General features: G+C 48.3%; 1 protein-coding gene across 1 annotated transcript in view; it reads right to left on the bottom strand.

Annotated features, from left to right (window-relative positions):
• The window catches only part of Duox (dual oxidase), a 303578-nt gene that overhangs the window by 78118 nt on the left and 210216 nt on the right, over positions 1–15244 (bottom strand). The window contains exon 12 of the mRNA XM_077697674.1: positions 5237–5415. Within this exon, the coding sequence (XP_077553800.1) occupies positions 5237–5415 (179 nt within the window). The remainder of the gene's footprint in view (positions 1–5236; positions 5416–15244) is intronic.

The following is a 15244-nucleotide window of genomic DNA, read 5'->3' as shown; positions in this document are numbered from 1 at the left end:
CCTGGCGCTTATGCATGCTACGTCTTTCTGTGGTTGTTCGTAGACTTTTTTTGCGCTGGTCAATGTTGTAGAGGTAAGATGGAAAGTAATGGCTCGCCTCGAGTGCTGCACGCGTCCCACTGCGGCTGCGGCGCGCCTCCCGCGAGGTCCCGGCCAAGGCCGACCACAAAGCGACCAGAACCGCGTGTTGTGCGGCAGACAGACCTCGCCCGAGTGGAAGGCGTGTATGAGCAGCGCAGCGATAGAAAAACTTGCTCGCGCGATTGCAGTTCAGCCAGCGCCATCGGGCGCCGCTGCACTGGTTTTCCCCCCGGGGACCTTGAGACGTTATTGAAAGAGCGGCTCTGAGAAGCTATCATTAATGGCAGCCGCCCCTTCGGGAGACGGATGGCATGGGCGCTATCCCGGGCATCCATCCCAGGCCGCACCCACCGCTTCCACGGATGAGCTCAAGTTGAATAACATCCGCCTCTGGCTAAACGAGAACCACAGGAAGCAAATCAGCGGTTTCACACGCACGAGGCAAATTTCCGATTTAGATAATCACAACCGTCTGGCAGCGCTCAATGGGCCTTACACAATTCCCTCCAGCGCAGTATACGTGCTAATCGTAATCATAACCCAGAGATGCTACCTTCCCCATATAAGTTCACGTCACCCCCTGACGTCGCCGAGTTTTCAGACGACAACCACCTGTTCTCGCTTCATTGCACTCTAAACTGTTGAATGAGACAGCAGATAACTGCGCCAGACAGCGGTAATTATCAGCTAGCTCGACTGACTGGCCAACCGATGCATCAACATTCGGCCAGAAGTTGTGAACACGAGACTCGAAATTTCGGGGCTTCCTAAGCCGGGCTGTTTTGGAATTATGCGGTTGTTGATGTAATTGGCTCAATTGTGTTTCCGCAATTTCCAAATAACCTCGCAGGCCCGGTCAGATATCGAACTGGATCTTGGCGACACACATAGCCGATAGATTTCTAATGAGTGGTTTATGGGCATCGTCGTAGCCAAAGTCTACGGGACCAATATCGATTTGCGGGTGAATTTCGCCTTTTTATGTTTCTTAATATATGCGTGTCCTGGTAGTACATCGACGAGATTTTAGCGGACATATGTAAGTGAACCGAAAGCCCAAAATCACGTGTCAGGAATTCTCCCTGGAAAGCAGCTTGTAAAATTCAAAGCCCGGCTTCATTAATTCCGCAACGTACAAAGTGAAAAGGCCTAAAATATGATAGAAACGTCCAGCCAAACTGCTGGTTCTAGTGAATTGAAATTTTAGCAGCATATTTCGGCCATGGTGAAGGAGGTTAACACGGCCGCAGATTTTAACAAACACCCTCAGGGAGTACACGGGGGCACACGTTCCTTTCAACAAATTTCTCTTCGCAGGCCCGTTATAGCGTTATAGCAGAAACGTTATAGCAGAAAGGAAGGCGGGCAAAGTAATCCGTGCCAAAAGACAAAGAAAGGAAAACAAAAAAAAAAAAGGCGCAAGTACAATGTTTTAGAAAAGAAGTCTTAATACGTATCGTCAGGCTTTCACCTTAGACGCACGTAAGCAGTTTGAGTGACCCAAGAAAATCTTGTATCGAAAAGCGGACGGTTTCAATAATGCAATCGCAGCAGCAACCGTTTTGAATGTGGCGCGGTTCCATCACCGGCATTCTTTTTTTTGCCAGTCGACCATAGTCCCGTGATTGCCTTGACTCCCACCGGCGGCAGAAACTGGTTCTTAGGACGAAAAATTTTAAACCAGAAGCTTATATGAACGCACGGAATAAAAAATTAAGAAACGTTCCAGTGAAATACAGATTAATAAAGTAAAAGCGCCTTAAATAAAGTACAGTAGCCGACCGTTTTTTACGACTACGAAATTTGGGACTTAAAGGGGCACTGACACAAAATTTTGAAGGCGAATACAGCCTAGAACATATTTAAAATCAATTTTAAAGTGTGCGAAACGCAACCGAGCAGCCAGCAGAGGACCACGCGCAATCGACATCCCGCAGATATTTTGTAAATAAACAACATCCGAACACGTCACGAGTTTGTGTTTGCCGCTTCCGCACTGCCGGCGTTTTTCGCCTTGCTCGCCCGGCTCGCCGCTCCAATCGGAGGGCCGGAGGGCGAAGCTTCTGCTCTCGAGAACCAACGACCCGATCGTTGGCGGCGGAGGCGCCGTAATTTCGTCAGCTCATCGGGCAGCTGGCCGCGACCAAAGTTCTACAGCGATTCCAGGCACTCTGTTTCTATTACTTTTTATTACCATTGGATGGGAAAACGCGCCGGAGGCACGAAAAGTCCACTGAGCTAGCCGCACGGTCGCTGTGCAGGCGGCGGCCACGGCCGCGAAGTGGCCCAGGCCGGCGCAGGTAGCTCGAGTGATAGCTTGTTACCGCTGCACGAAATTGTCCCCAAATCCCGACCATGGTGGCTTACATGAGAAAGGAGTTAATGATGCGATGGCGGGTTGCATTAAAAATTGCCATCTGCACCGCTTACGAGAGCGGCACTCGAATATCCGCCGCAGTGCTTAACCGAACACATCTGTAGGCGGACCTGTAGGCAGACCGTCCGGCTGCTCCCAGCGCGCGTCTTGCCAACCACCGTCTCGAGCGTCGCGCGTCGTTCTTTAGCCGCGGTAGCATTGCCACTCGCAGCGCCTGCGTCACATCCACGTTCGCTTTTTAATTAAGCGCCTCACGAGATCAGTACGTGGGGGCATTCGCAGAAACTGCCGTCGATGCAGATTCGACAGTGCTACGTCGGCTCTGCTCTGTGATATCCCTCCGACGGTCACGTGGTAAGCTTTGTTCACACAAAATCCACAAAATCCATTGTTTCGCGGCACGCGCTGAAACCGAAACTGCGACTGGCCGCATTGAAAATGCCTCTAATTAAACAACCGTCGCACACTGAAGCAAATAAGGTTTCTCCAGGTTATAAGTAATTCACTAGCTACTTATCGCAACAAAAAAAAAACAAGATGCAAACTTTTGTGTCAGTGCCCCTTTAATGGATATTTCGGACTTTCCCGAAGAGCCTCCAGTTGTCCCATAGCAGTAATGACTCACGGATTTTCTGACTGCTCTTCCATTAGGACTATTTTTCGTTCCCCTCCAGGTCCGAAAGATCGGTTGGCTAGTGTAGTTGGATTTGCTTGCCCGCAACAGCCACTGGTGCCACAATGACAGAAAAGAGTGCCGATACTCTGAAACCTGATCTAGTGGTTGTACGCGCGGCTATGGGCGGTTGCCCCTCGGGGCACCGGGCCGTGTTAGCAGGGCTCCTTTCCGAGCGACCACCCCCTGGGAGAGTCTGGCGCAGGCCGGGGTACCCACTTGCCGGTGGGTTGTCCGGCGCCGCGAAAGTTCATTCAGTCAGGCTATGGGGGGGAGAGCGCGCGTGCTTGTGGGCGCCCCTATGCGCAGGGCGCGCGTACGTGTAGCTATAAGGGTTTCGAACTTCATGCGCGTGGGCTACGGATACTTTTCATTTTTGCGCACGGGAACTCAGCACGCACGTGAAACTAAAACCGTCTACAGTTAAATCTCGATATAACGAACTTCATGCGACCGTTATTCTGAAAGGTCATTGTAGCGAAAATGGCAAAATTTAACACAACAAATGGCATTTCAATGCCTAAAATGACCTACGTGTACAGCAGTGCATCCTTGAAGTCATTTTTTACAAAAAATTCACAAGTGATCATGAAACAATGCGCGTTTATTTAAAGTAGTTGGCAATTTTCTTCAGGTGCGTGCAGCACAAGCTCCCTAGCACGAAGGACTCCAACTCTTCCACATTCCTGTGGACTGAGTCAGTGGCCGTGTGTTTTTTCCCCGGAAATGTGCGGAGTTTTCGTATGCTGTCCAGCACATCCACAGGTCACTCGTCACGTACTCGCCCTAGTCTTCGAGTGCTGCCGCGGCGCCCTCAGAGGTATCGTCGTTCATGCCGTCCTCGCTGCCTTCTTCATTCTCAACGCTCACGCTCTAGAGAATGTCATTTGTTGTCAGCTCCGCTGATGTTCGTGAAGATCCAGCAAGCCGCCTGAACAGCGGCGGAACGTAGAAAAACTTGGGGTGGGGCGCGAATAGCGTGGCCGCGGCTTACTGGACGGAGAAGGCCACCCATGCTTCATTTTTTTTCTCTTCTCCTCACCTTGTGTTTTTTCTCTCTCTCGCATCGGCTCCGCATTCCGCGGAGCAAGTTGCAAGACGTCCTCTTCTGCGCAGCGCTTTGCCGTGTCGTCTGCTAGCATACGGCTCCGGTTGCCGCGATTGTTTAACGGAAATGTAAGAATCTCCGGCCTTGAAAATATGAGTTCGTAGTACTGAGACGTTGTTAAGATGGCACCAAACTAAATAAAATGATCGTTATTTTGAAAATTTCGCTTTTCTGAAGTACGTAGTGGAGAAATAATTTTACATTGAAACTACAAGCAGTCGGCGTGGGATTTCTTAAATGTTCGTTAACCAGAAAAGTTCGTTAATGTGGTGTTTGTTGTACCGAGATTTGACTGTAGTTTTAGTTTCACGTACGTAGAGCTTTCACAGGTGACGAGTGCGCAATGCGCAGAGCGCAAAGGGTCGACGTGAGTCTCAAGGAAGTACGCGAGATTCGAATTTTTGCGCTGCGGTTTTTACGTTGCTTCCGTACGTATGCTGATTAACGTGACGGCGCGCTGCCCTCCCAGTTCGCAGCGCTAAGAGCTTCGGCGGTTGTCCTTAGGTGCGATATAGTGTTCTAAACTGCTTTCTCCGTCAGTTTGCCCATTCTTATCCTCACCCAAAGTGTCAATCGAAAAACAGCTGTTGTTTTTCAGAGAGACGGGCTTGTTCAGCTATTAAGCTTGACAGAGTTACGTTTGTGGAGGGCATTCGGGCTGGCGATGTCACGAGTGGCTACAGCAGTTTGTCTGTCTATTAGTAGGTGGCGCCAGAAATAACGCGCGGCTATGGGTGGAGAGCGCGTGCATCCAAGTGCACTACGTGCGGTGTGCATCGCGTACGTGTTGCTATAAGGGTTTTAAATTACATGCGCGTGGGCTACGTATACTTTTCCCCTTTGCGTACGTAAACTCTGCACGCACGTGAAACTACAGCTGTCTATTACTTCGTCGCGGTGTTTGCTTTCCCCCGGCAAAGTCACAAGTACGAACCACCCGTTCCAGCACTGTTGTTTTTTCCAGCCAAGCGAGAAGGAGTGGGAGGAGGAGGCGCACCCGTTGTGCCGGTTCTCGAACCAGAAGCGGTCGGCGTCGCGGAGCCGCTCGAACTGCTCGCGGATGATCTTGCGGAAGAGCGGTCCGGGTCGGCCCTCGTCCGACTCCAGCATTCCCCCGACGAACAGGTCGATGTTGTCCAGCTGGTCCCGGTACAGCTTGCGAAGCTTCTCGAACAGCTGGGCACAGACGGCAAGGACGTGTCAGCCTCCCCAGAAACACTCGTACTACCAAGTATATTGCAAAAGAAAAAAAGTACAGTGATTGGACAAACACCGGCCCCACTCTGATATTCCGAAACAATTTGAAAAAGGGCAGTAATCATTGACATTTGTAAACATAACCGCCACGTTGGCTCAGTGGCTAAGGCGTTGTGCTTCTGCGCACGAGGTCGCGGGTTCGATGCCTGGCCGCGGCGGCCGCTTTTCTGATGGAGGCGAAAAGAAAAACGCCCGTGTGGACGAGATCTCGGCGCGCGTTAAAAATCCCCAGGTGGTCAAAATTAATCCGGAACCCCCCACTACGCCACGCCTCATCGCCTGCGTTGCGTCGGCACGTTAAACCCTAAAATCAGTCAATCGACTTGTGTAAAGATGCATGCTGCAACTGCTTTTGCAGTGATGTACTAATCACCCCGCGCTGATAGCAACCTGCACTCGTTCCTTCATTCGAGTGCAGTATGCCCTCGTCTCCGGCTGCCCTGGGTTTGGCACTGCATCGGCATAAGGTATATGCCCGGTTTGCTGACGCTCCTGTCTCGCAGCTGTTTTTTTTTTTTTTTTTCTGATAAGCGCCTTTTCCCGCGTTCCCGCCACTACTGCCTGCCAATCCACTCATGTGTGTTGCCGCTAGAATCACAGCGCGGGCCATGCCCTGGTACGCAGTCCGCCTGCGGCCAGCACAGACAGAATGCAAAACGTCAGGATAAACGCCAGGAGCACTCTCCCTCTCGCTCGCTCTCCCTGTCTAGCCTTTTGTAAACTTTTTAGTTTGTTGTTGTTAACCTTTTGTGGACCCTTTGTTCACAGATGTTCCGATTTACACGGTGCTGTGCATCTCTCTCTCTTTCTCTCTCTCTCTTTCTAACCTTTTGTGAGCAGTTAAGTTTGTTCTTGTTCACCTGTTGGGAACCTTTGTTCACAGATGTTTCGGTTTACACTGTGCTGTGCCGTGAGCACGGACGCCGGACGCCGGCCGGACAAGCCTCGGTCTTAAGGTGCTTCGCCCCTAAAAGTCCTTTCAGGTGTTTGGGCTTTGAAAGCCGCGCCGATGAACGGCGGAAGGCCGTACACAAGCACCCCGCGTTTACCGCCACCACCGAGTTCCTTACTAGTATATGAAACTCTTATCACCGCCACCGCCAGCCACCGGCGCCTCACTGAAGAGCGGTGTGCATAGGCGCGCTTTTCGCTGAACCCACGGTGGTGCTGGCTGCAAACAACCAGGCCGGCCTAGGTGTTTCAACAAATATTTCAACAAGCTGGTGTTCTCCTCGGCGTCGCTTTCGAGCTGCAGAAGCAGCGCAGACGGTTCCCTTGCACTCGATAGGCGTCTCCGTTTCGACATGATGTGGGGATGCCTTCAGCAATAGCAAAAATGTCGAAATACTCCCACAACAAGTCGCTGGCTAGGCCTCAGCGAAATGGGCGAGTCGCGGCGGGCGGCGTCACGTGACCCGATCGCCTCCAGATTTCGGCGGCGCTACCATTTCGGAGTCAGAGCATTCGGAGGCACTCGGGATTAAAGCACGACACACTGAGACGACCAATCGAACATACGTTGAACGCTCGACTTCGAACACGGAGTCGCTTGAACACGGAGACGTTGAACACGGAGTCGCTTTCCGGAGTGCTCCAGAGCGCTCAAAAACGACTACCCGAATGCAGCTTTACATAATATATAAAACTATATCACCGCCACCGGCGTCTCACGGACGAGCGGTATGCATAGGCGCGCTGTTCGCTGAACCGACGGTGGTGCCATACAACGACCGCCGGTCCGTGTACGGCGGACACCTCGGCCCGCCTGGCCAACCGAAGCCCACTCGGCCGTGTCGGGAAGATTATCGCGACTTTCGCAAACGGCGACGCGTTACACGCGGTGCTGCGGGCGGAGCCCTTGACCCACATTTGTGGAGAACGACCGTCTCGCGTGGCTGACTTTCGCCAGGAAACTCCCGATCGCCGCCGCTCAGTAACAAGTGCACGGAGGTTGCGAAGTGTGCGCTCCCGTGACGCGGCTGGTCCGCGTACCAAAACGCCTGCAAGCGTAACGCGAAGGGAAAATTCGCCCGGGTCTGCTATCTTGCCTTGAAGGCGAAAACCTGCTGTTACTTATACGACTACATCGCATTTGTTCGCAGTCGGCCCTTCGCCTTACGGCGCGGATTACATCGGCAAGCCGACGATCGTACATTATAGCGTCCCTAGAGTGAGGGCTCACCGCAGCTGGTGCACTCACGTGCCGTCGCGTTCAGGGGTCGTACCATTCACGGCTTTCACATTAATAGTTTTGCGATTTTTTGAAGCCGGCACATAAGCCCCTCAAAGCTCCCGATTCCTGGCCAGTTTCCCGACGAAAGAAAGAACGACCACAACTTTTGTCCTACACGAGCTACAATGTGTGTCCCGCCAGGTGTTGCAATATTTTTCTTTGTACTGATGCGCTCCCTGTAAAAACTTTGATGCAAGACCGTGGTGCTTTTATGGCTCCGTCGACATATTTCCGCCTCTGTGTTCGCGATGGAGTTTGTACGTAGTGCGTAATTCTTTCGGAAAACCACCTGACTGGTTCCACATTTTAAATCTTTTGTGTGTTTGCCTCAGTTTTGATGTATTTGTGCTTGCCCCAATATTAGTGTATTCTGTCGTCTGCTTATCTTGACTATGTAAGGCCGACATTCAGTCTTGGTTAGAATAGAATAGAATTTTATTTCATGTTCTTTATAAGACATGACGGGGCGAGAGAAAAAGCTGCTGTGGACAGCTTGACGAGCTCTCGCCCCGTACCGGTGTATGGGCAGCAGATGGCGCCTGCGGTATACATCCTAGAGGGCTTGCGTCCCTACAAAAACCATCCCGTGGTGCGATGACCTGTTGAAGCCCAAACTCTTTCGGCTGGTTAATTAGAACAAACACAAGTTTTTTGGATACCTGATTGAAGCCCTGGCCATAATTGCTGGTCATGACTTTGTTCGGCTTCCTCCTTACCACTGTGAATTCATCCCTATTGAAATGGTGTGGAGCCAGGTTAAGGGGAATATTGCTGTCAACAACACTTCATTCACTCTCGCTGAAGTTGAACGACTACTCAAGGAAGCCATCGCCCTCGTGACTCGCGAAAACTGGGTCCGAGACTCCGGTCATGTGGAGCGTCTTGAGAAAGAGGCCTGGGAGCGGGATGGTGCAATCGACACCAGAGTCGACGACGTCTTGATTCCGCTAGGTTCCGACTCCAGCAGCTCTAATGACTGCAGTGACAATGAAATGAGCGGCGTAGAGGAACTGTGATGAAACCGGTGTGCGCTGACTTGTGTGGTGCTGGTCATGTGTGGCGAGTGACAAGGTGCTTTGTTTACGGTTCTGGTGACCGGAAGCTTGGAAGTACGCTTGGTTGTTGTTGCTTTTGTGTGGCAACTTACAGAGCCCCCTGTTTAACTTTCCGATACCCAGAAGCTTGGAAGTACGCTCTGTTGGTTTATGTGGTGCTGCTTGTGTGCAACAACTTACAGGACACCTTGTTTACCTTTCTGTTGCCCCGCAACTTAGGAGGTAGCTGCTCATACAGTGCTGGATTTGTGCACCAGCAGGCAATCATTAGGAGTGCTTCTTGTCAGTATGCGAATTAGTCTTCAGGTGGTCGGTTGTGGATGGCAGCTAAGATGCACTTGCTGTACCTTTCTCATGCATAAAATGAAACCTGACGACGAACGCTGGTAGCAAGCAGTGAGGAGTGGCACGTCACGTATCCTGTTTCACCCAGAAGAAATGCAAAGGGAAAATTTGATTACAACCCATGAGGTTGTAAACAGCCTGTGCAAATAGCAGTTACCTATGCATGAAATGACAAGACTGGAAGAATTATTTTACAAGAACTGCGAGATGGTAGTGATGTCCAGAAATGCATTGTTGAGTTGTCTATCATTTGTAATTCTTCCAGTCATCTGAAAAAATATATACTACCATCAGTTGCACATTGTAAGTGAGGTAATCATTTGTACTCACTTGCTCATGTTTTGTTGGTCTTTTCGACTACAGAGGGTAGATTGCTGAAGTAAAAGACCATTTCCGGCTCAAATAATTTCTTTTAAATGCGTATTTACAGGGTTAAATGGCGAGGAGTAATACGAATCGTCAATGCCTCACTTTCAAATGCCGAAACGCTGTGGGTTTCCATGCTACTAGCCATAGCTTTTGTAAAAATACTAGCTTCCCGAGGCCCTGGCATATGAGGTCGAACACCCGAAAGGTAACGGCACGCTCTCATGAAACACAAGTTACAGAAATCAGTGTGACTTTGTGTCACTTTGGGCAGTGTTACTTTGTCATGTTTGTGGTGCAATGTTTGGTACATCTATGTTGTTTTCACATTTATCATGAAGAAATTACACCGTACTCAGTGACTGCGAATAACTGCTAACAGAGCCAGAAATGTTTGTTTGGAAATACTTGGCTGCGTGACTATGAGTGCTCAAGGGGGCTTGAAAGATGGGGCCACGGTTTTAAAGGTTTACTCCCGTGACTGGCGTTCTTGTGCATGTTTGTGGTTGTGTGACTACTTGGAGAGGCTTCCAGATTTTGTCCAGCTGATTATGCAGGTAACAAATAAATGAAACAAAACACATTCTCTCTTCTGCTTCAATTTTTCACGTAGCATACATTATTCCTATGTCAAACGGTTTGCAATTGGCGGTGGCAGCCCTGAGCGTCGGAATTTTTCTGCTGGTTATGGAATTGTGTGTGCAAATCCTGGCCATAGCCACAAAATCGTACATTTTGAGAAATTTTGGAGCACTTTAGCAATGTTGAGGTTTCACATCGCCGTCTAATGAAAATTGGTGAATCGGACGGGCAGGACCATCACTGGTGAACCCACGTGTTGGGCTTGGGAACAAGTAATAGCAAGGTGAGGCCAACATCAAATTTACAGCCATGAATACCAGTCAGCTATTTTTTAATGTAGAGCCAGCCATGCTCCCACAACATTGGTGTAGGTGACAAAGAAAGAAGGCTGTTGCATCCAATTGGAACGTTTATGAAGAGTTGATGAAGCGGCTACACGCAGCCAACGCGAATTCTGTTGCCTGGTTTGGAAGCCAATTGAAATTTTGCTGACAGGCCAGTTGCGGTGTTCTGGATCCGGTGCTTTTTTCGGCAAGTGACCCAAGAAGTGTGCGGGTGATCACACATTAAAAAAATGGAAAGGGGTGAACCACCAATCTGAGAACGGCTCGATGTATTGGCATTTGGCAAAGTTAGCTAATGTAATGTACATTACGATGTCAGTGACCACATTACTGGCAAAATGTTCAGTGACCAATTGTTTTTTAAACTTTACAACCAGCGCTAACTGTGCAGGCGTTTAGACAGCGTTACGTTTTTCATCCGCTGACACGCCTTTATTCTGTAAATAGGCAACTTAGCCAGTGCAGTACCACTGCTACCCTAAGGTATGAAACCTGCGCCATGTAGTATAGCGAAACACGCCCGAAAGCCTGCATGATGTTCATCAAAAATATTGGAATAGGAAGGCGTGGGGATTGAGCGCAAGATTCATGGGTTCTGCAGCGCGAGCTTCCCCTATACGCTTTCCGAGTTGCGGGTCACCGAAACTTCTTGTTGTTGTTGTTGTGTTGTGTTTTATGGCACATAAGCAACTTAGGCTATCATGCGCCAAACAGAAGGTTTTGTGTATTTTGTGGATAATAACGGTTACATCACGTAACAGCTTTACAGCTTGCTTAGAATCCCTGCTTCCTTGATAAAACTAAAAACGGAGGAAATTTTAACAAGTGCGTTTTCTCCTAAAAGTAGACTGGGGTGAAATGGAATGTGTTCGTCGTAGAACAGCCTAAAATGCTTTTTTCTCAGGACCTCAAATTTCGTACATGAGAGTAACATGTGGTTTACTGTTAGCTCTTGGTCGCATTCCTCACATCTCGGTTTATCTTCTTTCATTAGAAGAAAGTTATGTGTCAGGTGTGTATGTCCGATGCGGAGACGACATAAAATGACTTCTGTGTAGCGCTCCTCATGTTTGCTTGATTCCCACTCTGCTATAGTGGGTTTAACTATGTGAAGTTTGTTGTCTGTTTCGTTATGCCATGAGGACTGCCATGTTTCTCTGAGTTTACTCCGTATAAATTTCATACAGTCGCTATGAGGAATATGTACTTGTGTTACTGTTTTACTACCAGCCTGCGCAGCACATGCATCGGCTCTCTCATTACCATTGATCCCAACATGGCTAGGAACCCAGCACAACTTAATTTCCTGTCCCTGTGTTTTTGCTGTCACTAAATTGTGTATTATGTCTCCTATTATGGGTTGAGCTGCATTTTTGTAATGTAGGGCTGTGATTGCGCTGAGCGAGTCTGTGTAGATAACACTTTTCGGAATGCTTTCCTTCCTTATTCTTTCCACAGCAACAGCAATTGCATAAGACTCCGCTGTGAAAACCGAGGCGCACTGAGGTAGTCTGATCACCTTCTCCCATTTACCTTGTATTATGGCACTCCCAGCATAGCATGCTGTTTTGGAACCGTCTGTGTAAAATGAGGTGTAGCCTTTGTATTTTTCGTTTAGTGCCAAAAACTCCTGTAATATGTGTTCACGCGGTGTTTTCTTTTTTTGAAAGTGTGTCAGTGTAAAATCGCACACAGCAGGGAATGTATACCAAGGTGGTAGTTGTTTTGTTCTATGGGCAGTCCCAGGTAATGTGTCCAGCATACCAAGTTCTTGGCATTTCTCTTCAAACCGAAGGAGCAACGGTCTAATAGCTTGGGGTTTGTTATTAAACAGTGTCCTAGATGGGCATTTCGTGACTGTGGGATAGCACAGATGTTTCGGTAGTGAACGGATCTTTAGGATGTATGAGCACGTGAGCATGAGTCTTCTGTATGTAAGTGGCGGTTCATTGGTTTCAACATAAAGACTGCTAATGGGTGATGTCCTATATGCACCAGACGAGAGTCGTAAACCTAAATTATGTACGGGATCCAGTCGTTTTAAGTAGGACTGCCTTGCTGACCCATACACAATGCAACCATAGTCTAAGCAAGAGCGTACAACGGAGCGATAAACTTGTAGGAGGCATGACCTGTCGGAACCCCAGTGTTTACGAGACAGAACCTTAAGTATATTTAGAGCCCCGGATGCTTTCTTTTTCAAGATATTGATGTGAGGCAGGAAAGTGAGTTTTTTGTCAAATGTTACGCCGAGAAATTTGTGTTCATTTTGTATGGGCAAATTTATTTCTTTTAGGTGTAGGGTGGGGTCTGTCTGCAGGCCTCGTTTGAGTGAAAAAAGAATAGCGACTGTTTTGTGTGGTGAAAACTGGAAACCATTTCTGTCTGCCCATGTTGTCAGTTTATTTATGGTCAACTGTACTTGTCTCTCGCATGTCGTTACATTGGACGATGTGCAAGCTATTTGAAGGTCATCAACATAAACAGAATACATAATCGACCTTGGAATTATTTTTGATATGGAGTTCATTTTGACGACAAACAATGTTGTGCTAAGAATACAGCCCTGAGGGACCCCGTTCTCCTGTACGAAATTCCTCGACAGGGTTGAGCCCAGGCGCACTTGAAATGAACGATTTGTCAAGAAATCATTCAGGCAGTTCAGCATTCTTCCACGTATGCCTAATTCTACTAAATCCCGCATTATTCCAAACCTCCATGTCGTGTCATAGGCCTTCTCGAGATCAAAAAAGACAGCAAGACAGTGTTGTTTGTGTATAAATGCTTCTCGTACGGCATTTTCAAGGCGGACAAGATGGTCAGTTGTTGAGCATGCTTTTTTGAAGCCGCACTGGTGAATGTCTATAAGTTCATTTGATTGTAGGACAAAATTTAACCTGGTATTCACAACTAGTTCAAAAGTTTTGGCCAAACAGCTCGTAAGGGCTATTGGTCTATAACTACTAGGGGAGGTTGGCGGCTTTCCGGGTTTTAAGAATGCTACAATAAAAGCTTTTTTTCCAAGCTCCCGGCATTTTTCCCGATACCCAAATTTTGTTAAAAAACTTCAGGAGTGCTTCTACAGCAGGACCAGACAGATGAGCGAGCATTTCGTAATGTATATCATCTGGCCCGGGGGCGGTCTGCTTACCAGCCAAAAGAGCTCTCTTTAATTCTTGGAGTGTAATTAAACTGTTGTACGTTTCGTTTGTGCCACCAAATGTTGGCAGTCGTTGTTTCTCAGCTGTGTTTTTATACTTTAAGAAAGCTTGTGTGTAGTGTGCGGAACTTGATACTTTGGCAAAGTGTTCACCCAGTATATCTGCCTGTTCTTCTATGCTTGTTTGCACATCTGGTGCTGTTAAAAGGGGAAGTGTGTAGGGGGAGTACGTCCCGTTTAGCTTATGAATTTGCTCCCATACCTTCTTTGATGTTACGGAGCTGTTTATGGACGAGACATAATTTTGCCATGAGGCTCTCTCAGCTTTTCGGCGAATGTACCTTGCTTTAGCTCTTACCTTATTAAAATTTATTAAATTTTCCTGGGTTGGGTACCTTCTAAAGACTCCCCATGCTTTATTTTGCTGCTTTTTTGCCTCCTTACATTCTTGAGTCCACCATACTTTGTGGTTCTGCCTCACCACTCCCGTGGACTGTGGGATAGCTATGCGTGCAGCATTAACAATGCGGGATGTAAACACTTCATTCAATTCGTCAATACTAAGAGTGTCTGAAAAAACTTGGTCTAAATTTGCTTCCGAAGCAAAAAGTCCCCAGTCGGCAAACTGAAGTTTCCACCTGCGTGGTTTCGTCGGGATAATAGTTGGTGAAGATGTTACGCTAATGAGTACAGGTAGATGATCGCTCCCATATGGGTTGTTTATGATATCCCATTTAAAATCGCTAAAAACAGATGGTGAACTAAAGGATAAATCTAAGCAGCTCATCTTTCCTGAGCTTGGGGAGCAGTATGTAGGCTTACCAGTATTCAGTAAGCAGACATTATTCGTCAAAATCAAATCTTCTAAAATCTGGCCTCTTACATCAGTTTTTTCACTTCCCCAAAAGGATGAGTGGGCATTAAAATCACCTACTATTAGGAACGGTTCTGGTAACTGATTTACTAAGTCTTCTAAATCAAGCAGTGTTACCGTGAGTTGTGGTTCCAAGTACACACAGCAGACTGTGATTGTTTTGAATACAAGCATGGTGGCAGCTACTGCTTCTAGCCTAGTTTTCAGTTTATGTTCTTTAGCTGCAATACCATTTTGCACAATTATGGCGACACCACCAGAGAGCCTATTCGCCTGCTCTCGGTCACAACGAAAGACCTGGTATCCTTTCAGTATGTTCTTATGTTTAGGACCCAAGTTTGTTTCCTGAACGCACAAGACTGCAGGTGAATGAGTCGCGAATATTTCTTTCACGTCATTTAAATTATTTAAAAGTCCTCTACAATTCCAGTGGACTAGGAATGCCATGTTATTTTTGTATCAGGTGAAAACTACGTTTTCGGTCCCGTGATACGGTTTTTGCCTTTCTTTCCATTTTCAAGGGAGTTCCGCCGCACCACCGAAGTAGACGGCCGAGAACCTCCCTCAGTTGTGTCCATTGTCTCCTCCGAGACGCTGGAGGTTCGTGCAGAATGCACGGGTGTTGAAGTGTTGGACCTAGCCGTGTGGGCAGAGGTCTTCGGGACTGCCAAACCAGGGGTCCGTGCAGCCCGCTTTGGGGGTGGTGGAGCAGCACTAGCTGCTTCCACCGGGGGCGCGGGGGGCCTTGCTTCAGCCTCACTCTGTGTGGCTTCAGCAGGCGCCGAAGAC

Source organism: Haemaphysalis longicornis, unplaced genomic scaffold, assembly GCF_048455015.1.
Source record: "Haemaphysalis longicornis isolate Haplotype H1 unplaced genomic scaffold, Haemaphysalis longicornis Haplotype H1 scaffold_2, whole genome shotgun sequence".
NCBI lineage: Eukaryota > Metazoa > Arthropoda > Arachnida > Ixodida > Ixodidae > Haemaphysalis > Haemaphysalis longicornis.
Note: the sequence above shows the minus strand (reverse complement) of the source record. Positions and strands in the feature narration are given on the sequence as shown.